Raw genomic sequence first — 25,670 nt, forward strand, 5'->3', positions numbered from 1 at the left:
CTTTAGCATATACGGATCATTCCACACGCTTTAACATAACGTCCTTGAAACAGAAACTAAAGCTGAGGGTAGGATTCTGACCCTGAGGGTGCTCTTGGCGCCGTCAATGTAGAAGACACTCTGGCCCTCGGTGAGGTGACAGACGTGCTGCTGCTTCATGTCCACAAGGCCCTCGTTGTCTGGGTCTGTCACCATGAGAAACCCTACAATGGAGTTCTTCGGTGCTGTCATAGAGATCTGCGCAAGAATATGATGGGGCGGAGGGTAAGTTAGAGTAAAATGAATCAGGATACATTCTGAAATGAAATAAATAAAATACTACAAGATATGGAAAATATTTCCATTAATGATAAGCTAATCAAATCACATCAAATTCAAAACCCAAAAAAATAGCACAAAACAAGATATCTTAAACTGATATGATAGTTTAATATTGCACTAATATCTGTCTGTGCAAACGCAGACTAAGGTGAGTGAATAGAAACTAAAATATGATGATAAAATGTTATCCTCTCTCTCAATCTCTCTCTCGCTCTGTGTGTGCGTGTGCGTGTGTGTGTGTGTGTGTGTGCGTGTGTTCTTGTGTGGATGTCTGTACTCAGATTTACAAGTAACAGTCAACCCTTAACTTTTCCTCACCTCATACAAACACATTTTATCGGTGTTTATCTCTTTCGAAGCATTAAATCACACTTTTGTGGTGTGCTGGTTTGTTGTGTGGGTTTGTTTTTTTGGGTTTTTTTTTTTGTTTTTTTTTCTTTTTGTTTTTTTGTTTTTGTTTTTTTAAGAGGGGGGTGGTTTGTTGTTGTTCTTTTTTTTTGGGTGGGGGGGTGCTTGTTTTGTTTTGCTTTGTTTTTGTTGTTGTTGTTTTTTTTGGGGGGGGTTGTTGTTGTGTTGTTGTTGTTTCTGGGGGGCGTACCCCTTTACCTCAGTATGCGACAAGATGATCTCACTGGGCTTCTCGTTCACGTTCTTCACCATGAACGTCAGCGTCTGGGTCACAGAGAGGGGCGGGGTGCCGGAGTCCATGCACCGCACCATCACGTCCAGGTCTCGGCGCTGCTCGTAGTTGAGTGGCCTGGTGATCGCCAGAACCCCTCCCAGACCCACTTGGAACAGGTCCCACTGTGTGACCAGCTGGAACACGTGGGAATCCCCGGGGTCAGGGTCTGAGCACTGCAGCTCTCCCACTACGTAACCCTCCTGGTTTTCGGGAATTTCCGGTGAGCCGCCACGGATGTAAATTGCCTGAAAATAAGTAAAAAAGTGATTACAGGAGAAACTGATAAATCAAAACGAATTAAAGAACAAGGGAATAATCCCTGGGGTCAGGGTCTAGACACTGTAACTCTCCTGCTTTTCGGGAATTTCCAACAGGCTGCCATCGATAAAGATTGCTTGAAATTAATCAAAAAGGGTTAATGGAAAAGTAAGCGAAGATAGGTAGGAATTACCGGGGTCAGGGTCAGAGCATTATAGCTCTCCTGCATGTAACTCGCCCTGTTTTCGGGAATTCCCATTGGGCTGCAGTGGATAAATGATTGGAAATGAAACCAATACTTTCTTCCCCTCTTTTGATTTTCTTTCCTTTTCAATTCCTAAGCGGGGTCATTCTCAAACTTTCTACTGTGCTTTTCTACCTTAGCCAGATATGGGGAAAGGGAGAAATTTTACCATCGAGTTAGCAAGCTTAAACCGATATAATCCTGGCGGGAGTTTGGTCTGACCACTTGACAAATATGTCAACCAGCCAACTTGCTTTCCGAGCCTTCAACAGCCCTGTAATGACCCATTGCGGTCGGCTGGGCTTTCAGCAACTCGGTTGATTCCTACCCTTTACACAAGATGCTGTAGCTTCAGAGGCAAATTTAACTCTCTCCATACGAACGGCGGAAGAGACGACGTTAACAGCGTTTCAGCCCAATTACCATCATCAAAATATTGCAAGCGGAAGGCTCTTATACTGAAGAGGTGAATGTTGACAAAGAATACCACAGTTCTGACGACGGAAGCTAAAGGTTGGGTCATTCAGACACCCACTGAACATCCGAGGGGTCTGTGTAGAGGAGAAGAGAGGACTGGCCGTACTGAGTGAGTTAAAGAGAGACCATTTACGGCGCTGGATAGACAGACACCCTCAGTGTCCACAGTACAATCTACAGTGGGCTTCCCGTCTGTCTACAAACCGGCTGCTTCTCTCTCTCTCTCTCTCTCTCTCTCTCTCTCTCTCTCTCTTTGTCTATATGCCTATCTCCTTTCCAATAAGTGCCTATTCCTTTTCTCTCAATAAAAAAAAAGTTTCGATTTCGAGTTCGATTTCTCTCTGGCTAGACAGAGACAGACACCCTCAGTGTCCACAGTACGATCTGCAGTGGGCTTCCGTCTGTCTACAAACCGGCTGCTTCTCTCTCTCTCTCTCTCTCTCTCTCTCTCTCTCTCTTTGTCTATATGTCTATCTCCTTTCCTCCCTCCCTCCTTTCGTCCCTCCCCATCCCCCTCTCTCTCAACAATTTTTCCTCTCTCTCTCCTCGGTATCTCTTCCCTCCTTTACCTTCTTCCTTCCCTCTCTCCTTTACGCATATGCATACTATGTTATTTTGTGGAGAACTGTGTATTTTCTGTTCCATTTGTTTGTTCTTCTTGTTGTTGTTACCATGTAATGTGTATGTATTTTTTCACACTGTTTTCTTTTGTATTTCCTAAATGAGTTTATACGTTTTTCTTTACGACGGTAGGATGAAAAAGAGCCAATAAGTGCCTATTCTTTTTCTCTCAATAAAAAAAAGTTTCGAGTTCGAGTTCGATCTCTCTCTCTCTCTCTCTCTCTCTCTCTCTCTCTCTCTTCACACAAAACAAACAATAGCAACGCTCTCTCTCTCTCTCTCTCTCTCTCTCTCTCTCTCTCTCTCTCTCTCTCTCTCTCTCTCTTCGCACAAAACAAACAACAGCAACGCCTTATCATTACCGTGGGTTTGTCGTTGCTGTCGGCCACACTGAAGGTCCACCCTTCGGTCCTGCCCAATCCTCCCTTGTCCATTGTCCGCACCTCCAGACGCAGGTCGTCCTTACTGTCCTCGTAGTTGAGCGCTGTGGCCAGCTGCACGTGCACTGTGCACTGAGTGCCCGGCCGTCCTTCCTGACTGGCCTGCAATGAGAGAAAGACACGGAAAGAGCCATGTGTTTTAGTTCTAGCTCAGATCACTCCCCATCCCACCCGTTCTCTCTCCATTGAAATATACGTCAGGTGATCGTATGCCTCTCTCTCTCTCTCTCTCTCTGTGTGTGTGTGTGTGTGTGTGTGTGTGTGTGTGTGTGTGTGTGTGTGTGTGTGTGTGTTCGTTCGTCTTCAGTTTAACGTCTTTCCACTTGAAGTGATATTAGACGAAAAAAAAAAAAAAAAAAAAACACCGTGGGGGTAGGGGTTGTGGGAGGGGGTTGGGGGTAAAAGTGTGTGTATGTGTGGAGGGTGAATAGGGAGAGACAACGCTAGGGAAAATGGAAACGTTATAAACCCCAACATCAAACAACTATAACAAATGTCCTACTGGACTACGCAGCAAACGCGTGTGTGTGTGTGTGTGTGTGTGTGTGCTGATTTCTTCTTCAAAATATCTTCACAAGTCCCCTTTCTATCACACCACACGTTTTCACAAAAAATCCCTTTATACATGATACCAGGCTTCACACCTCTTCACACAGGTCCTCATTTCCACCAGTTTTCAAACCCACTAACATCACCAATGAGACTTGGCATCAGTACAGGGTCTCCTCTGGTGTGTGGCCTCATGACAGCCTAACACTGTTCCCTGTGGAGTTGCTGGCACTGCTAATGGATTCCGGGTGTGGCTGTACATGACAGATATTGGGGCAACAACAACCAAAACGACAACAATAATAGTAGTAGTAGCAGTAGTAGTAGTAGTAGTAAGAAGAAGAAGAAGAAGTGATCATGATAATGATAATAATGATAAGAAGAAGAAGAAAAAGAAGGAGAAGACGAATATACTGACCTTCATCATTATGATTTATTTATTCATGTGTTTATTCGTTTGTTTGTTTTTGTTTTTTCCTAAAGGTATGACTAAACGCATTGAGCTACGCTGCTGGTCAGGTATCGGCTTAGCAGATGCGGTGTGGCGTATGGACACACACACACACACACACACACACACACACACACATATATATATATATATATAGAGAGAGAGAGAGAGAGAGAGAGAGAGAGAGAGAGATGTGTGTGTGTGTGTGTGTGTGTGTGTGTGTGTGTGTGTTTGTGTGGATTAGTCCGAACGCTGTGACGCCTTCTTGAGACAGTGAACTGAACTTTAAACGAACCCACTCACTTCCTCACACGAACTGCCCTCGGCAGCCAGCCTCAGTCTGGGGTCGGAGCGTGACGTCATCCTCATGGCCACAAAGTCCACTTTATCCGGGTCAAAGGTCGTCAGACGAGCAATGACATCACCCGCCTTTGTGCTCTCGGGTATCTGCAGAGTGCCATCAGGCAAGGTGGACACCAGCTCCACCACCCCGGGTACTTCGTTCACGTCGGTGATCTCTACCTCAAAGGTCTTGTTCATCTGCTCAGAGAGTACAGAGTGATATAGTGATGGTGGTGGAAGAGGCAGTGGTGGTAAACGCAATACAAAGGAAGCAGCAGCAGCTGTAGTAATAATGCTGACAACAGTAACACGACTGACAATTATGAATAAATAAATTAAGTGATTTATTGATTTTTAATCAAAATAGAACCTTTTATCATCCAGCCGATGATGAAGGCGGCTAGCTGATGACTTCCCTACAGGTTCAAAATCTCTGTAGGAAAACAAAAAAGGAAAACCAAAATGACTGGGAAAGAAAAAACCACAACAACAAGCGAACAAATCAACTCGACTGAATCAACCAGTCATCACCGTGAAACCTAATCACCGGTGCGCGCACCATCGACACAAAATCTCTGTAGGGAAAAAAAAAGAAATAGATAAATAAAAATGACTAGAAAAAAGACAACAACAATAACAACAAGCAAACAAATGAACTGATCGAATCAACCAGTCACCGCCATGAAACCCCACCGTGAAACCCAATGACCAGAGCACGCGCACCACAGACACTCGCGCACGTGCGACACTCACGGACTTGGGCGGCTGGCCGGTGTCAGTGACCTGAAGTTGGAGGATGACGAGAGAAGAAGTCTCGAAATCGAGGGTTCCGTCCACGAGGACGTCATGGCCGGTGATGACGAAGTTGGAGCTGGTGCCCATGGTGTAGCGAAGGCTCTGGCCCTCGTCCACGTCCTCGGCAGACACTGTGCCCACCACAGTGCCCACGGCCGTGTCCTCCGGGATGCTGTGTGCTGTGTGAGTGGTACAGCAAGCAGTGCGGTTTGTTGGTATTTTCCTTTTGTTTTCAACGGCATTTTCTTTTTATCTGGATAGTCTTTTTTTCATCACATGTACTAGTAGCAGTAGTAGTATTGTTGTTGTTATTATTTTTCTTTATTACTATCATTATTGTTGTTGTTTTGTTGTTGTTGGTGGTGGTGGTGGTGTTATCATTAATATCATTACTATTAATAGCATTTGCAATTAATCTTGCAAACAAGCCCCAGGCGTTTACAAACAGAAAAAATACGTTGATACTCCTACTACTATATATTACTATTACTAACAACAACACCAACGATAAGAAGAAGAAGAAGATTGCTGACTGATGCTCACATCTCCTTGGCAGGGAGCTCGTGGCGATTACAATAAAAAGTTATGCATACATATAAACATAAATGCATCGAGTTCACCAAACACGAACAAACATGTACACAAACACGGAAACCGACACACCCGCACGCGGACACACAGAACCAGCAGAAGTTCAAGAAGCACCTTAGTCAATAAAAGTTGACAGAACGGAAGATGGGTGTTTTGAGAGGCTGAGAAATGGGTAATCCACGTGGCCACACTGAGAAGAACAGTTTGTTCCTTGCTACTGGGCTAGCATAAAAGAAAGCGCTGACTTTTCAAATTTTATTACTATAATTATTATTATTATTATTCCAGTACTTATCTATAAACGTAACAATAAACGTACCAAAATGATGAAATAACACGCACGGAAAATACGCTTGACGTGATGTGAGTGTGTGAAACGGTTTCATACATCATACTGCATTGCACTATACTATACTGCAAAGGAAAACGCCGATTTAAAACCCACTTATGGCAAAGACGTCGGCAGTCAACCCCGAGGTAAAGTTTAGACGTGGACTACTCTTATTTCAATCCCCCAGCTCTGGGTTACACAGCCGGGCAGATGGAGCTCGACAGCCCTGGCAAGCGATCCTTCCACGACATGGACAACCTGACTTTAATCCTGTATACGGCACTTGAACCTCGCTGCCACTGTCCTAGCATGCAGGGCCAAGACAGACGAACCCAGGTGTGAAGGGTGGGGCCAGTACTGCGCACACTGCACTTCACCTGAAAAATCCACTGTACAGGCTCGAAGGACATCTGGCGACACACCGTCCGCCAAGCCGTCACCTCGTATGAGAACACACACAGATTCTGCTTGGAAGAAAAAAATGAGGAAAAGGAGGAATGCCCATAGAATCACAGCAACTGATCCAGGACTTTCTCTTGAAGCCGCTGTGGACCTACCTGCATGTCCCGATTGGCCTCGTCAGCCACCAGCCAGCCTGCAGCAGGCCTGGACAACCTCCTTCTTGAATCTTCGTTCGAGAAACCAAGCCATGATACTACACTACACTACACTATATCATACTACACTACCCTGAACTAAACTACACAATATAATGTAGTACGGAACAATACAAATTCGTGGACAAGACAACAACATAACACAGATATTAACCGTCAAGTCGGAGGTCAGTGGGTGCATCGTTGGCATCCAGTACATCCACGGTCAGTGTGAAGACAGCTTTAAGCGGGCTTTCCCCTGAATCCGTGACCTCCACAACAATACTGTGGCTCTGTGATGTCTCGAAGTCAAACTTGGCGTCCTTCACCTGAGTGAATATAAACATGCTGCGGGATTTATCGTCGTCGTCGTCGTCGTCGTCGTCGTCGTCGTCTATTACTTAGCTCCTCAAGCTAAGTCATGCTTGACTTGTCCTTGTTATCTGCATTATCGTTTTTCAAAATGCATGATTTTGCATCGTACACATGGTATTATTAATGCCATCATCATGATCATCATCTTAATTATTGTCATGATAACTTGTTTTTCATCACTAGGGTCACGTACAAACCGCTCGAGTGATCAACATCAAGACAATCATGATCGGTTGTCGATTTTAGTGATTCTGCAAACTCTTGATTAACAAAGGTAAAAACCTCACAAATCACCTAACTCACAATCAGACTGTCACCATGGAAAAAACCCCACACAAATCACCCTTGTCACAATCAGTCTGTCACCAAGGAAACAAAAACCACACAAATCACCCTCCTCATAATCAGTCAGACAGTCACCATAGAAACGAAAACCACACGAATCACATTACTCACAATCAGTCAGACAGTCACCATGGAAACAAAAACCACACAAATCGTCTTACTCAGAACCAGATTGTCACCATAGAAACAAAACCACAAAAATCACCCTGCTCACAGAGACAAAACCTCACAAATCACCTTATACACAATCAGACTGCCACCATGGCAACAAAAACCTCACAAATTACCCTACTCACAATCAGACTGTCACCCTGCACGGCGAAGCGTCCTTCAGCATCATCAGTCAGCCGGTAGGAGTGGCTCTGTCGGACGGACACGGTGTTGTCAGGATCAGTGGTCACCAGCTGTCCTATCACTGCACCTGGCTCACTGTCTTCCCTCACCTGTATGCAGCACGTGTTCACTTTCTGCATGACTGTGTGTCTACTGTGTGTCTAGTTCTTTTTTTATGTATTCATCTATTATTTATTTACTTTATTTTTCCTCAAGGCCTGACTAAGCGCGTTGGCTTACGCTGCTGGCATCTGCTTGGCAGATGTGGCGTAGCGTATATGGATTTGTCCGAATGCAGTGACGCCTCCTTGAGCTACTGAAACTGAAACTGTGTGTCTACATCTTGTGTGGAGTTGGCGTGGGTTTGTGGGTTTCAGTTTGGGCAGGAGGATTTTGTGCGTGCGGGTGTATTTGTGTGGTTTTTGTTTGCGTGCATCATTGTACTATTCATTGTAAACGCCCAGGGCTTTTGTTTCATTAGACTGGGCGTATCAAATATCCTTTTATTATCATTATGACTGTTTCAAGCACTTGAATTATGGCCGGTCGGAAGAGCCGTGAAAAAACAGCTACCAGAGGTTGTGTTGAATTAACTGTCTGCATTAACATATCGGCTTGGGATTTGTCGCTTCAACAAACTGTTGGAAAATCTAAATACATATGGGTAGCTGTATCAATAACGGTTTCGGGTCATTTTATACATGTTGGACCATGGATGATTTCATCATGAGTGCATCACATACTTGCGAGAGCACGCACGCATGCGCACACGCACGCATAAAGCAAAGTACTTGAATTACATTTCATTGTGTTGCACTGCCATAAAAATAAAACAGCACGTGAAAATTTTGGGGCTACCCTCCGTGTCCAAAGGTAGATCCCTCGCAACAGTGCAGTATCACTTTTTGGGGGCTACCCTCCGTGTCCAAAGGTAGATCCCTCGCAACAGAGAAGTATCACTTTTTTCTCTATCTGTGTGCGTTTTTTCCATCAAAGTAGAGTGTTCTTCAACCAGTAACCAGTATAACTCTTTTGTTGCCTTCAGTTCCTTTACGCATGTTACGCACATGCTACACATATGTCTTCGGTTCGTCGTCTTGTGCAAACCACTACCAGCCAGACCATCCATCAGTTAAGATAATCGAAAGGGTTAAAGTAAATTACCAATCCAAGCTAGACTCAAATCTGGGACCTTCAGATTCCCTGAGCAGGAGCTCGGTCCACCACTAAGCGCGTAGTGTTATGTAGTTACGCGCTACAAAAATATTCTTTACAAAGTAATGATAACATTCATCATTATCATTATCATCATCACCATCACTGACCTTATTGATGGACAGTTTGACGTCAGTGGGGGCTTCGTTCACATCCGTGACATGGACCAGGACCTCCTTCTCCAGGGACAAGGGAGGGACGCCTGTGTCTGTGATCTTCACCTGGATCTTGTACTCGTTCGTCTCCTCGTAATTCAGTACAGCCGCTGACATCACCTGGGGTCAGAAAATTAAAAAAAAGACTGAAGGGAAGCAAAGAGGAAACCACTGAATGATACATGAAGGAAGGGCAAAAAAATCGTAAGAAAGAATGATGAGATGAACGAAGCAGAAAATACATTAAAGAATTCTAAAAAGAAGAAGAAAATGAAGAATGACGAACTGAAATGAAAGGAAACATGAAGAATCAAACTTCATGACAGTGGGAAATTTCAGAAATACCTCTCTCTCTCTCTCTCTCTCTCTCTCTCTCACACACACACACACACACACACACACACACACACACACACACACACATGTACATACACACACATAAATATATTAAGAGAGATCCCGAAGTAAAGAATACTATCACAAAATGTAAATAGATTTAGAACCAACGAAAATAATAAATCACGAAACGCACCTGCAGGTTGACATAGCAGATTCAGGATACAAAAAGGAGAACAATAACAAAATATTAATTAAAATATCATACACGCCTTCAAATGCCAGATTCAGGATACAAAAAGGAAAACAATAAAACAAAATATTAATTAAAATATCATACATGCCTTCAAATGCCAGATTCAGGATACAAAAAGGAAAACAATAACAAATATTAATTAAAATATCATATACGCCTTCAAAATGGCCTTTGATGTTAACTGGAGTCCAAAGACAGTATTGAGAACCAGTCAAAACAGCGATCCAGCAAGCACCACAGAATCACTGATGAGAAAGAGAAGACATGCAGACAAGGACAAAGTGGAAAACAAAAGGGACGGGAGACAAGCACAAACAGGTGAACGATTTTACCTTCAGCTGATCCCCCGCGATAAAGAAGAGATTCGAACCGCGGACGCTGAAGCTGTGTTCCTGGTTTCTGTCCGGGTCCACAGCGCCAAGTGTGGCTAACGTTATGGCCTGTGAATTTTCTGGCACCGATATTGTGTTGACAGCCTTTCCGTCGATTACCAGATCCTGATTAAAAAAAAAACATATGAAAGTTATATCGGTACAATGAGTATCTCTCTCTCTCTCTCTCTCTCTCTCTCTTTATTCCGAGTACACGTGTGTGTGTGTGTGTGTGTGTGTGTGCGTCTCTGTGTGTATGCGTGTGTGTGTGTGTGTGTGTGTGTGTGTGTGTGTGTGTGTGTGTGTGTGTGTTTCTGAAATTAACGTTAACTCCTTTAATTTCCATAACAGAAGCACAAATCCTGTCTCTGTGTCTCTAACTTTCGGTCCATTTGATCACATACACACACGCGCGCGCGCGCGCGCACGCACGCGAGCGCTCGCACTCGCACATATACATACGTGCAAAAACAAACAAACGAACGCACTCCACCGCCATTACACTGCACTGTATTGCCTCATATTGCATTGGGTTATGTGAGGTCATGTCGTATCAATTTTCAACAACAATTTTCCGACAATGTTTTAGTCTTAATGGATGATTTTGCACAATAAGTTGTGGGGGTATATGTACACACACAGTAACACTTTATTACCTGAGGTGGATCATTGTTGTCTCCCACTTCAATGATGAACGTTTTCTCTATCTTTAGACCGCCACCATCTACTGCTGTGACGTCAACAGTCCACGTCATCTTCTCCTCATAGTTAAGCTCACGTCCAAGAGTGACGTCGCCCACACAACGGCTGCCCTGAGAATGAAACATGTATACAAGAAGAACTTTAGCAGTGGTAGAGTTAAACGTCCTACTGGCTGGCGCCCTAAAGGTCAAATTGTTCGGGGTTTGGCTCTTAGTTCGGTGAAGGTCGTGTTGTTCGAGGAGAACGTTAGTTCTTATCAACGATTTTAACATTTCACATTGTTCCTATGAATTCAAATGCAAACACCATTTGACACTTGCTTATACGCATAAAAAGTCATTCAAATGAACGGGTGATACAAAATGTTCACTTCCTGAAAGTATTTAACATAGTAGAAAATGTAACTTCCTTTCTGTCAATTCTTTATCAGAAAACAGAAAAGATGGTCCATTTACTCTGCTTGACTGCCTGTCCTTCTGTCTGCTGTCCTTGCTGCTCTAGTCTTCAGCTCATTCGTCACATGTTAAGACCTATCCAACGACATCCCTTGAAATATCAAATTAGCATTTTTTTTTGTCAGTAGTTCGATAGTGTCTTCCATATAGGCATGGAGAAACAAAATCCTTAGACAAATTCCTATAACCTACTTTCGTCAATGACAGACAACTCATGCTGCCAACATCGATGACTGAGTTCGTGGCCAACAACACGGTCATCCCTTCCTGAAGATCGGGATCCAGGACTACCAACTGCGCCACCACGAATCCCATCTCTGTGTCCTCCATGATGACTGGCTTATCTACTTCAAAGTCAACGCCAACGCCCCCTTGCTTTGGTACCATTGTCATTTCTGTTGGAGCCTCGTTGACGTCTTCCACTGATATAGTGAATGTTTCCTCGCTCTGAAATTTCAAAATATATAATTATCTAATCAATCAGTCATCATGTGTGTGTATTTGTATATCTGTGTGTGCGTGTGCGTGTGTGTGTGTGTGTGCGTATGTGTCAAATCAGACAAATAACAAATTTCAGACGGACTACGTCCAAATTAAAGAAAGTAATTGAATGAGGCGAGTATCATTCAGATTGTGTTATATGAATATCTCGCCTTTAAGTACTGAACTAACAAATAAACCACTCAGTCCTCCATAGAGCATCGTCATCATCATCACCATTATCCACCTTTTCCTCCATCACCAATATGGTAGTCCCAAATTATGTGGCCTTTCATGCCCTGCTCTTATCCTCAGTATCGATACGCCTCCACTTCCGCGCTTGTGGTGAGTCTTGTCAAGGTCTTCAGTGTTGGCGGGTTCATGGGGGACTGTCGTTGGGGGGACCTTGTGGCGGTCTCCACTCTGGGGGAGACGTTCACTCAGCCTGGCTCCGCCGCGACTAAGCCATTACTGTCATCGGTAGGTGGTGTCCTGAGTACGTTAAATCAGAACAGGCACTACTGAACACCGCCGAAGTGACTCAGTAGCAGTGCAGGATCTCCTCTGGTGTGTGTCCTACTGGCGACCTAACATCGATAATTCCCTGTGGACTGCCGACGCTGTGACTGCGACAGACGAACCCTTGTGTGGCCGTATATAGGGGACTCGAAATGAGCGGCGTGTGAGTAATGCCACTGAAACGGTGGAGATTATGGGGCAGCAAAAAATTAATTAATTAATATATAAATAATTCAGTAAATGACGGATTTTTTCTGATATTTAACAATGAACAAACGAACAAACCAACCAAAGACTAAGCAAGCGATTGTATAAGTGAATGAACCTTTAAACATGCGAATCAAAAAATAAATAAATAAAATAAAGAATGAGCCCACTCACAGCAAAGAAGTGGGCCAACTTTACCATCCTTGACCCTACATATGAATTTCGCTTCTGTCCGATCCTGCTGATGCAAACCAATCAATGAGAGGCAGATTATAAATAAATTAAAATAAAATAAATTTTAAAAAATATATATATATATACATATATACCAAAAGAAAACGATCATCAATGCAAACCACTCACGGACAGAGGCGGCTGACCATCATCCGTAACCCGGATGGTGACCGCGACCTCTTTCTGCCGCTCGTGATCCAGCACGTGCGCCAGGGCGAGGCGCGTGCCGTTCACGGAGAAGAGCGAGGCGCTCTCGCCGACCACGTCGTAGTTCACAGTCTGGCCTCGGTCCTGGTCCGCGGAGCTCAGCTCTCCTATCACCGACCCCACCTCTGTGGACTCTGAGACGAACCGTGTGTCCAGGACCGGCTGGGTTGGTCGGTCGTTGGCGTCCTTCACGTGCACGTGCAGCACGAAGGAGGCGGAGACGGGGGGCGTGCCGGTGTCGGTGACGGTCACGATGACCTGGTGGGTGGACTTGGTTTCGTGATCCAGCAGGCAGGCCGAGCCGCCGATGAGCGTGCAGTGCTCGCCGATGTCTTTCACCTGTTAGGGGTGTTGGAAGTCGTCACGTTGAGGATGGTTGTTGTGCGGGGTGATTGGGGTAGCTATGGTAAGAACGGTTGTGGGTGTGGCAAGGATGTGTGTGTGTGTGTGTGTGTGTGTGTGTGTGTGTGTGTGTGTGTGTGTGTGTGTGTGTGTGTGTGTGTTAATTGTGGTGAAGACATGTTCATGCAGGTGTGCAGACGTGTGTGTGTGTGCGTACGCGTGTGAGAGTGCGTGCGTGCGTGTGTACGTATTTGTGTGTGTGCGTTGGTGCATGTGTGTGTCTGTTTTTCTTTAAATAATAATCTGTGCGAGAGAGCGTGAGTCATGTGATAACGGGGTATTTGTCCTGGTCAAGGGTTATTTCCATCAAAGTCAGCTGGTCGAGCTTTCGTTTAACTCTCTCCATACGAACGGCGAAAGAGACGACGTTAACAGCGTTTCACCCCAATTACCATCATCAAAATATTGCATGTGGAAGGCTCTTATACTGAAGAGGTGAATGCTGACAAAGAATACCACAATTCTGACGACGGAAGCTAAAGGTTGGGTCATTCAGACACCCACTGGACATCCGAGGGGTCTGTGTAGAGGAGAAGAGAGGACTGGCCGTACTGAGTGAGTTAATTAGGACATGCGCGATTTTTTTTTAAATATTTCGTTGATGTCGCTGTTGTCGTTGTATGTATGTATGTGTGTATGTATGTATGTATACGGTGTGAAACATCATAATGATGCTATTTTTCATGGTGACATTTTTGTTGTTAATTATCGTTATTTCACTCCTCAGCTGCAGCCAACGTTTTCTAGAGTCACCCATTATCAACATCTTTAAATCGTTGTCGTTGTTGTTATTACAGTTTCGCTCGTTATCGTTGTTGTTCCTATTGTATATGTCGTCTGAAAATTATTTAATGACCAAGCACGCAGTGGGTGACATGACACGACAAGACATGTTTATTTCAGGTAACACCATGGGGGTACATGAAAGTGTTATTGCCTACATTCATGTCACGAATACAAAATGTAAAACGCGTTTAACACTGTCCTCACGGTAGAGTGATGGCCTAAAGATAACGCGTCCGCCCAGGAAGTGACAATCTGAGCGTACTGGTTCGAATCACGGCTCAGCCGCCGATATTTTCTCCCCCTCCACTAGACCTGGAGTGGTGGTCTGGACGCTAGTCATTCGGATGAGACGATAAACCGATGTCCCGTGTGCAGCATGCACTTAGCGCACGTAAAAGAACCCACAGCAACAAAAGGGTTGTTCCTGGCAAAATTCTGTAGAAAAATCCACTTCGATGCGAAAAACAAATAAAACTGCACGCAGGAAAAAATACGAAAAAATGGGTGACGCTGTAGTGTAGCGACGCGCTCTCCCTGGGGAGAGCAGCCCGAATTTCACACAGAGAAATCTGTGATAAAAAGAAATACAAATACAAACAAATACAAACAGTAACAGTGGCCATCCTTACTGGTCAGTTGAGACAGAAGTTCGATAAATTCACAGGAAGGAAGAAAAACAACAATACAATGCATCTTTTGAGCGACATGTAAACTTTTTAGTATCACCTAAAGCCTCATAGCAGCAGGAAGAAAGAATAAAAAAAACAATACAACGCATCTACTGAGCAACATGTAAAAGGTTCTGTATCATCTAAAGCCCCATAGCAACATACATTTATGTAAAAGATTTTGTATCATCTAAAGCCCCATAGCAACATACATTTATGTAAAAGATGTTGTATCATCTAAAGCCCCATAGCAACATACATTTGGAGGAATAAAGAAAAACAACAACCCAATGCATCAGCAACATGTAAAAGATGCAGTATCATCTAAAGCCCCGTAGCAACATGTAAAAGATGCAGTATCATCTAAAGCCCCGTAGCAACATGTAAAAGATGCAGTACCATCTAAAGCCCCGTAGCAACATGTAAAAGATGCAGTATCATCTAAAGCCCCGTAGCAACATGTAAAAGATGCAGTACCATCTAAAGCCCCGTAGCAACATGTAAAAGATGCAGTACCATCTAAAGTCCCATAGCAACATGTAAAAGATGCAGTATCATCTAAAGCCCCGTAGTAACATGTAAAAGATGCAGTACCATCTAAAGCCCCGTAGCAACATGTAAAAGATGCAGTATCATCTAAAGTCCCATAGCAACATGTAAAAGATGCAGTACCATCTAAAGTCCCATAGCAACATGTAAAAGATGCAGTACCATCTAAAGCCCCGTAGCAACATGTAAAAGATGCAGTATCATCTAAAGCCCCGTAGCAACATGTAAAAGATGCAGTACCATCTAAAGTCCCATAGCAACATGTAAAAGATGCAGTATCATCTAAAGCCCCATAGCAAAATGTAAAAGATGCAGTATCATCTAAAGCCCCATAGCAACATGTAAAAGATGCAGTATCATCTAAAGCCCCGTAGCAACATGTAAAAGATGCAGTATCATCTAAAGCCCCGTAGCAACATGTAAAAGATGCAGTACCATCTAAAGTCCCATAGCAACATGTAAAAGATGCAGTATCATCTAAAGCCCCGTAGCAACACGTAAAAGATGCAGTATCATCCAAAGCCCCGTAGCAACATGTAAAAGATGCAGTACCATCTAAAGCCCCGTAGCAACATGTAAAAGATGCAGTACCATCTAAAGCCCCGTAGCAACATGTAAAAGATGCAGTATCATCTAAAGCCCCGTAGCAACATGTAAAAGATGCAGTACCATCTAAAGCCCCGTAGCAACATGTAAAAGATGCAGTACCATCTAAAGCCCCATAGCAACATGTAAAAGATGCAGTATCATCTAAAGCCCCGTAGCAACATGTAAAAGATGCAGTATCATCTAAAGCCCCGTAGCAACATGTAAAAGATGCAGTACCATCTAAAGCCCCGTAGCAACATGTAAAAGATGCAGTACCATCTAAAGCCCCGTAGCAACATGTAAAAGATGCAGTACCATCTAAAGCCCCGTAGCAACATGTAAAAGATGCAGTATCATCTAAAGCCCCGTAGCAACATGTAAAAGATGCAGTATCATCTAAAGCCCCATAGCAAAATGTAAAAGATGCAGTATCATCTAAAGCCCCGTAGCAACATGTAAAAGATGCAGTATCATCTAAAGCCCCGTAGCAACATGTAAAAGATGCAGTACCATCTAAAGTCCCATAGCAACATGTAAAAGATGCAGTATCATCTAAAGCCCCGTAGCAACATGTAAAAGATGCAGTTCCATCTAAAGTCCCATAGCAACATGTAAAAGATGCAGTATCGTCTAAAGTCCCATAGCAACATGTAAAAGATGCAGTACCATCTAAAGCCCCATAGCAACATGTAAAAGATGCAGTACCATCTAAAGCCCCGTAGCAACATGTAAAAGATGCAGTATCATCTAAAGCCCCGTAGCAACATGTAAAAGATGCAGTATCATCTAAAGTCCCACAGCGGCATACCTTCAGCACATCTCCGTCGATCTGGAAGCGGCCCTCAATGTCGGAGAGCAAGAGGAATGTGAAGTCCTGCACGCGCCCTTCAAGGCCCTGGTTATCCGGGTCCTCCACCACCAGCTGACCAATCACTGTGTCCGCTGCACTCATCTCCATCACCTGTGATGTGCACGTGACATGCTTTTGACAATCGTGTTTTTTGTTGTTGTTGTTGTTTTTGTTAGTTTGTTGTTTTGTTTTTGTTCTTGTTTTTGGGGTGCGTGTTGTTGTTGTTGTTGTTGTTGTGTGTGTGTGTGTGTGTGTGTGTGTGTGTGTGTGTGTGTGTGTGTGTGATCCTCAACAGATCTGAGGCAAAGTGCATACTGTCGTAAAAAAAAGCGCTAACGCACGTAATCTTCACCCTCCCCCTCCCATCTCCTCCACACACATGTATACTCAATGGGGCTACTGTCCTGGTTAGTGATTACTTCCACCATATTCAGCTCTGTTTAATGAGCTTTTCATGTTCACACACACACACACACACACACACACACACACACACACACACACACACACACACACACACACACATTTTCTCTTTCATTCAGCACGTCTGTCTCTTGCTTTCTCATTTCGTTGAGTACCGCAACACGAAAATACAAGTTGAATGAAAGGTTTCTATTAACTCAAAACCTCAAACATAGTTCCAGTTTCAAGGAGGTATCAAAGCGTGCGGGCTGATCCATATACGCTAAACATATGCTGTTGGTGACATGCTACACGGTGTTCAGGCCTCAGCACAGCACTCACAGAACTGTCCGGGTCTAGGGACAGACCGGAGGGCCGTTCGTTGACGTTGACCACAGTGACGTTGAAGTCCTGCTTCAGCGTGTTGCCCGCGCTGTCTGTCACCTTCACGGTGATAAGGTGAACTTGCTCCTCCTCGTAGTTCAGCCCCGGACCTGTAAAGAAGTAGTTCATACGGGCGATTCCTCTGTCAGTTTATCTTCATTTATTTTAACCCCTTGACTGATGCTGATGAGTATGCTTATCCGTGAAGGGCTGTCATTTCACGGAGATAAAAATGAGAATACAGGTCAGGATGTTGTTAACCACTCTGTATTTGAACTTCTTCCTCTGGGAAAGGCATCAGCTTTGATCAGCAGAATAAATAACACGGCTGAAAAGTATTGGAAAAGAAGTAACTTCACTTCAGATTCATGTCATACTCATCTTTTCACCAAGGTTCAGTAATCAAGGGGTTAACGCCTGATCATATCAACAAATGCGGCACTGTACAATGTACAGGGCTCATACTCAAGTTTAGAAAGAAAAAAAAATTAACGTTATCAATAACCTACAGCAAAATTAGTATAGATAACATTTTTTAAACAAGCTATAAAACAAACCTGTACATTACGCATTATGGAAAATTAATTGCATCAAAAGCAAATGGGTGGGTAAACGATAAGATCGGCAGAGAGAAAGGGGAGCAACTCAACAAAAAAGAAAGAAAGAAAGAAAACACACACACACACACACACACACACACACACACACACACACACACACACACACACCACATAACACCACACCACACACCACACCAACCCAGTAAGACCAATACAAAGACTGAAAATTGTAGACCGAAATTTGTATAACACTGTATGACTTGGCACACTGCAATTCAAGATTATGCAAAGCAACACTGTTATGCAAGACAATACAATGCAGTGAATTGAGGAGGAAAAAAAACATACACCATAGAATACGAAAACACAACACTACAGCACACTAAACCTCTATACACTACACTACACACCGCACCACACCACACCACGCCACATCACATCACATCACATCACATCACATCACATCACATCACATCACATCACATCACATCATACCCTACCACACCATACCACATTTCAACACATCACATCACACCGCACCTCACCACACTACACCACACGTCACCACACCACACCACACGACACAACACATTACACCACACCTCATTTCAACACATCACACCACACCACACAACATACCACACCACACCACAGCATACCATGCCACACCATACCACATTTCAACACATCACACCTCACCACACAACACCACACTTCACACCACACCACACCATACCACACCACACATTACCACACAAAACCACACCACACCACATCTCAGCATATCATACCACACCACAGCACAACACACCACACCACACCACACCACACCTGGCGCCGTGGCAAGAAGACCGGAGGGGGTGAGGGTAAACTTAGCACCGTCGTCACGGGTGAGAAGAAATGTGGCGGTGTCCCCGTCATCAGGGTCCCCCACGATAAAAGTCCCCAGGCTCAATCCTCCAGCGTTCTCCTCCGTTCTGATTTCCCCAGTCATGAAGGACACCGACTGTCAAAGATAAGTATGTTTTTTTATGAGAGAGAGAGAGAGAGAGAGAGAGAGAGAGAGAGAGAGAGAGTATACAAGCGGGTATGTATGTATGTAGGTATGTAAGTTGAAAGGTAGTTTTGTGTGAGATATTTATATATATATATATATATATATATATATATATATATATATATATGTATATATATATATATATATATTCATAATCATAAGTTTATTTATCAATCATATATTCAGTTATTCATTTTATTCTCCCGTCTGCGATACTTCCGATTGTTGTTCTTTGCAAACGCTTGCGTTAATATCTGAGAAACGGAGCCTGCGAGAGAGAATGAGGATCAGCGACAGAGAAAACATCGACATGTAGACTGGATTGGTCTATGTACATTTGCAAATCCCCGTACATACGGAGCAGAATTGAGAACCTTGCTGGACCTCAGGAACCTCTCCTTTCAACTGTGAAGAGACGCAAGCTGATATGGTTTGGACACAACACTCGACACACCAGCTTGTCCAAAACAATCATGCAAGGCACCATCGAGGGCGGGAGAAGAAGAGGAAGACAGCGGAAGAACTGGCATGAGAACATCAAACGATGGACCGGACTCCACACACGTGAGCTGCTGCCGGCGGCTGCCGACAGAGACAGACGGAGAAGGGAGGTTGCGTCTGCGGTCCTCAGGCTTCCCCCAACGACTACTTTGTAGTTATGGGCCTGAGGTGAGGTGAGGTGAGGTACATATTTTGTGAGTGTGTCGTACACGCTCGCTTGTACACACACAACAACAACAACAACGACAATAACAACAACAATTCCAAACATCCCAGGGGATCACTCAGCGAAAAAAAACAAGAGAGGCAAGGCCTTCAAGACTCACTTGTGATACACTTTTAAAAAAATCCAAGCTTTTTATGTATTGAGTATAATTTCAAAATATAAGGTTTAAGATGAGAAAGATCAGTTTAAAGCAAATTAAGTCCCCTAGCATTAATTACAGAGTAATTTCCCTTCTTTACTATCTGCACCAAAACGTTTGCAAAATAAATAAAACTTCCATGCTTAGCAAAAGAAGTTCCTGTTTGAACAAAAAATGATAATAATGACTGCTCTTGTTGTTGGGTCAGAATATCAGATCAAAGTGCCAAGTTTAGAGAATACAAAAAATATAAATATAACAGTAAATGCAGTTTGCATATAATTAGGCTTCGTTTTTTCTTCTTTTTGTGCCCATCCCAGAGGTGCAATATTGTTTTAAACAAGATGACTGGAAAGAACTGAAATTTTCCTATTTTTATGCCTAATTTGGTGTCAACTGACAAAGTATTTGCAGAGAAAATGTCAATGTTAAAGTTTACCACGGACACACACACACACACACACACACACACACACACACACACACACACACACACACACAGACAACCGAACACCGGGGTTAAAACATAGACTCACTTTGTATACACAAGTGAGTCAAAAATCACCTGTCTGTGTCACACTATCTGTGCCAGTGACAGTGCAGATGACCACACCAACACCTACCACGGGTGACTCGTTGATGTCGGTGAGGACGACAGAGACGGGCAGCGTGGCCTGCATTCCGTCCGTGTCCGTCACCCGTACCAGCAGCTGGAGGGACGCGTGGCTCTCATAGTCCACAGGGGACCCCACGTTCAGATCCACACTGCACTCTGTGCCGCCGTCCTGCGTTCGTAAGCACACAGCACCTCCCATGTACAGACAGCCGGGACAGTATCTGTGTGTGTGTGTGTGTGTGTGTGTGTGTGTGTGTGTGTGTGTGTGTGTGTGTGTCTGTCTGTCTGTGTTTGTGCGTGTCTGTGCGTGTCTGTGTGTGTGTGTGTGTGTGCGTGTGTGTGTGTGTGTGTGTGTGTGCGCGCGCGTCTGTCTGCCTGTCTGTGTCTGCGTCTCAGTGTGTCTATGTGTGTGTGTGTGTGTGTGTGTGTGTATGTATGTATGTCTCCGTGTCTGTCTGTCTGCGTGCGTGCGTGCGTGCGTGCGTGCGTGCGCGCGCGCGCGCGCGCGCGTGTGTGTGTGTGTGTGTGTGTGTGTGTGTGTGTGTGACAAACGCCTGAATAAATGAAACGAGAAACGAATGATGAGCACTTAAAGCAGCTGTTAGTGAGCTCTACCCAGGTAGGTAACCCGTTGTGCAAATGACTCCGTGTTTGTAAAGCGTTTAGAGTTTGGTGTCTGACCGAATGGAGGCGCTATAAATAATTACAAAAACATCTTTTGTCGTTACGTTCTACCATTTCATATAATGCCCAAGACCCGAGAATCTTCCTGTTCGCACCCATAAAGCAGACTGAGCGTGTAACCTGTATCATTTCGACATGCTTTTAACGTGCGTGATTACTTAGAGAATGAGTGGAGAAATTGGGGCACATTATTGATGGAGCGAGACCACATCACTAACACGGAAGTGAAGAACAGAATCCAGCAAAGTATTGGACCCTACGAAGACCTTCTGTCCATAGTGAAAAAACGCAAACTTAGGTGGTATGGACACATCTCCCGATCATCTGGTCTTGCCAAAACGTTCCTGCAAGGCACCGTACAAGGAGGCAGAAGGAGAGGACGGCAGAAGAAGAGATGGGAAGACAACATCCGGGGTTGGACAGGCTTGACGCTCGGTGACGCCCTGAGGAAATCAGAAAACCGTGAAGAGTGGAGAGGGGTGGTGGCCAGGTCAGCAGCGGTGCCCCAACGGTCTGAACCCAGACTACGGGAGAGGTGAAGGTGAAGGTGATTGATGGAGCATGCATTAGATCTACATTGTATTTGACACGTGATTGTTGTTGATGCAGTTCAGTTAAGCAGTATATTCCTCCATATGATTGTTGTTGATGTAGTTCAGTTAAGCAGTATATTCCTCCATATGATTGTTGTTGATGTAGTTCAGTTAAGCAGTATATTCCTCCATATGATTGTTGTTGATGCAGTTCAGTTAAGCAGTATATTCCTCCATATGATTGTTGTTGATGCAGTTCAGTTAAGCAGTATATTCCTCCATATGATTGTTGTTGATGCAGTTCAGTTAAGCAGTATATTCCTCCATATGATTGTTGTTGATGCAGTTCAGTTAAGCAGTATATTCCTCCATATGATTGTTGTTGATGCAGTTCAGTTAAGCAGTATATTCCTCCATATGATTGTTGTTGATGTAGTTCAGTTAAGCAGTATATTCCTCCATATGATTGTTGTTGATGTAGTTCAGTTAAGCAGTATATTCCTCCATATGATTGTTGTTGATGCAGTTCAGTTAAGCAGTATATTCCTCCATATGATTGTTGTTGATGTAGTTCAGTTAAGCAGTATATTCCTCCATATGATTGTTGTTGATGCAGTTCAGTTAAGCAGTATATTCCTCCATATGATTGTTGTTGATGCAGTTCAGTTAAGAAGTATATTCCTCCATATGATTGTTGTTGATGCAGTTCAGTTAAGCAGTATATTCCTCCATATGATTGTTGTTGATGCAGTTCAGTTAAGAAGTATATTCCTCCATATGATTGTTGTTGATGCAGTTCAGTTAAGCAGTGTATTCCTCCATATGATTGTTGTTGATGCAGTTCAGTTAAGCAGTATACTCCTCCATATGATTGTTGTTGATGCAGTTCAGTTAAGCAGTATATTCCTCCATATGATTGTTGTTGATGCAGTTCAGTTAAGCAGTATATTCCTCCATATGATTGTTGTTGATGTAGTTCAGTTAAGCAGTATATTCCTCCATATGATTGTTGTTGATGTAGTTCAGTTAAGCAGTATATTCCTCCATATGATTGTTGTTGATGTAGTTCAGTTAAGCAGTATATTCCTCCATATGATTGTTGTTGATGTAGTTCAGTTAAGCAGTATATTCCTCCATACCCCTAAAGGGGTGAAAGGAATCTTGGATCTTGCACTGGTCATTTTGTTTCTACTTCTAACCACGTGTTGTTGTTGTTGTTGTTGTTTTTTTTCAGTTAATGCATTTTCCCCCTTGCCAAAAGATAAAATGATCAACGTCAAAGAAAAATCACGAGGAAATTTTACCTTCGCCTCACACTCTGCCTCTCCCCCCAGCACGAAATGTCCACCGCCGTCCTCCAGCAATGCGAAGGCCAAGGAAGAGTCCGGGTCCTTGTCCACAGAAGTCAGCACCGCCACAGTTCTACCTTCAGCCACGTTCTCTGGCACCTGCAAGGTGCTAGAAGCACCTGCCAGGAGAGTGGTTGGGTCTCTGGGTGCCAGGGTGGGGATGCCTGGGGCTTCGCTGACTCCCGACACGCTCAGGTAGAACGTCTTCTGTACCTGTGTACGGACATGTGTTGTTCCGTTGGTGTGTATTTTACGGTAAGATTGTGAAACCAGTAATTTTATTAAAACAGTCAAAGTTTTATCTATTTCATGTAACCATTGTTGCCATCATGGATTTCACGAAATCACTTAACTTCTTAGAGGTTTCATGAAATCTTTAAACGTACGTGTCCTACGAATGTTTTGGGGTTACATGTGTGTATCTATGTACGGGTATGTTGGTTTCTACACTACTGGATAAGGCCGTAACGGCATTCTTCAAAGATAAAAATCCTGTATACATGTCATTAAAATGTAGTTCGCATATACACAGTTCATATTTTGTTAATCATCGTGTGCAGGAAAAAAAAGGAAAATAAAGGAGGAATGAAAGTAAAGACAGAAAGAATGGTTGGCGAATCTGAGGCCGCTTGTTTGTTTTCGCAACTTGTCATATAATCATGACAGAAAATAAAACCGTCACACACACAGAGAACACACGTACACAAACACACACACTCTCTCTCTCTCTCTCTCTCTCTCTCTCTCTATCTATCTATCTATCTATCTATCTCTATCTCTCAAACAAACACACACTACCACCCACACAACCCCTCCCCCCCTCCCCCCCCACACACACACACCGACAGATCCAAATGCGCGAAACATACAACGCCACCAACTACAGTTCAACACCAATCCACCCCGGGCCAATCATGACGCCTAACCTAAAACCTACCCCCTTCCCCTTCCCTCCCCACGCCCACTCACTCCATTTTCCACGTCCATTGCACGAATGAGTGTGTATGTGTGAGCACGAAAGTGTGTCATCACAAGTCACTGGGAACAATGATGTTTTTGACTTTCTGTGTTCTTTATCAATCGTTTTCTCTTGTTAGATTAACGACTAATCTTTTACTTAGTCCGTTAAGCGTTTATTTGTAATAGTGCTTGAATATTTATTTCAAATATTCATCTTTGCTTCCACCCTCTGTGGCGTCCTACTTTTTAAGAAAGTGCCTATCCTCTCACACAGAGGACATTAGGAACTAGGGAATGAAAATGGTAAGTTTTATTTCAATATATTATGCTAATACAAAGAAAAACTATTGAAAAGGGAACGAAGTTCGATGTGAAAGCAATAAACGCCCACAAACACACACAAAACGACAACACCAACAAAAACACCACTGCCGTCTCTGTCTGATTCCTCAGACAACCTTGACTACACCTTGGCAGAAGGCAAAAGGGGTGGGACTGTGGATGGCGAGAAACGGGTAACAAGGGGCAATTTGGGGTCTTGCCAGACGATGACAGCTCTGCGTCTACCTTCCAACGGAGTTATGTCTCACTGAACAGGGAGTGAGAGGTCCCAAGGTTGTCATAGCCGAGGGGTGGCAATGGGGACAAGCTCCCATTGTCTATAAAACGCCCCTCACGGCGTGCGTCTCCAAACAGCCTCTGACAACTAAGTCCAGCTCCTAGCCTGCTCGTGTGGCTTAGATATAAGCCCGGCGGAACTGCTACTACTGATAGGAGAAGGGGCAAAGGCGGGTTACCTGGCGCCTGAAAACCAGTGCTTTGGGTAGATGGGGCTCATCAGTCTGGGAAGACAGCTCATCTAAGAGAAGGAAAACTCTGATTTCAAACCTCCGCTGCCTTGCGGCCATACCCACTCATAGGAAAGGCTTCGGGAGTCAACCCTGAGGAAAAATCCGGGCAGATGGATTCCGTTAGCCTCAGCAGGCAGTTCTTCCAAGAGAAGGAAAACTCCCAAGAGAAAACCCGGCCAACTGTAAACCGTTAACAGAACAGGAGATCACCGAAGACGGCGCCACAGTGGCCTCTCTAAGGGGCGTGATCTAGTCAAAACCGGCTGTGCACGCACTCTACGACACATGGCAACGCAGACACAGGGAGTGAGAACCACCGGCAGACTGGGGAAGGGGGACTCGGACAGACGGAAAAGGTGAACAAAGGGGAAACTTAGGGAGTTCACAGTTGACGGCAGCCCTGCGTCCTTCTCTCACCGGAAACACACCTCGCCCAACCGGGAGTGGGAACAGCCAGCAGACTGGGGGAGGGAGAAACGAACAGAGACATGAAGTACTTGTTCTTCCCCTCGTGGTTACATATAAAAACAGCAACCCAAACTCGGGTCACAGAGACCTCAAACACATGAGTGTTTACATAACTTGGGGGCCCAGACTCCGGCTCCACTGAACTGGGCATCCAACTAGGTGCCACCTGCCCGACAGCTCCTCTGCCTCTCCCAAACATACGGGGGAAA

At 44.2% G+C, this 25,670-nt stretch overlaps 1 protein-coding gene across 1 annotated transcript in view; it reads right to left on the reverse strand.

Annotated features, from left to right (window-relative positions):
* LOC143281468 (protocadherin-16-like) overlaps positions 1-25,670 on the reverse strand; it is a 120,821-nt gene that overhangs the window by 39,642 nt on the left and 55,509 nt on the right. Inside the window, exons 31-47 of the mRNA XM_076586679.1 lie at positions 23,138-23,395; positions 20,624-20,785; positions 18,909-19,083; positions 17,476-17,627; positions 16,690-16,842; positions 12,811-13,227; positions 11,434-11,688; positions 10,741-10,896; positions 10,046-10,210; positions 9,077-9,241; positions 7,715-7,861; positions 6,874-7,027; positions 5,139-5,359; positions 4,347-4,583; positions 2,966-3,145; positions 928-1,248; positions 82-237 (exon numbers count right to left, since the gene is read on the reverse strand). Of these exons, the coding sequence (XP_076442794.1) occupies positions 82-237; positions 928-1,248; positions 2,966-3,145; positions 4,347-4,583; positions 5,139-5,359; positions 6,874-7,027; positions 7,715-7,861; positions 9,077-9,241; positions 10,046-10,210; positions 10,741-10,896; positions 11,434-11,688; positions 12,811-13,227; positions 16,690-16,842; positions 17,476-17,627; positions 18,909-19,083; positions 20,624-20,785; positions 23,138-23,395 (3,474 nt within the window). The remainder of the gene's footprint in view (positions 1-81; positions 238-927; positions 1,249-2,965; positions 3,146-4,346; positions 4,584-5,138; positions 5,360-6,873; positions 7,028-7,714; positions 7,862-9,076; positions 9,242-10,045; positions 10,211-10,740; positions 10,897-11,433; positions 11,689-12,810; positions 13,228-16,689; positions 16,843-17,475; positions 17,628-18,908; positions 19,084-20,623; positions 20,786-23,137; positions 23,396-25,670) is intronic.

This window comes from Babylonia areolata, chromosome 4 (assembly GCF_041734735.1).
Source record: "Babylonia areolata isolate BAREFJ2019XMU chromosome 4, ASM4173473v1, whole genome shotgun sequence".
Taxonomy (NCBI): Eukaryota; Metazoa; Mollusca; class Gastropoda; order Neogastropoda; family Buccinidae; genus Babylonia; species Babylonia areolata.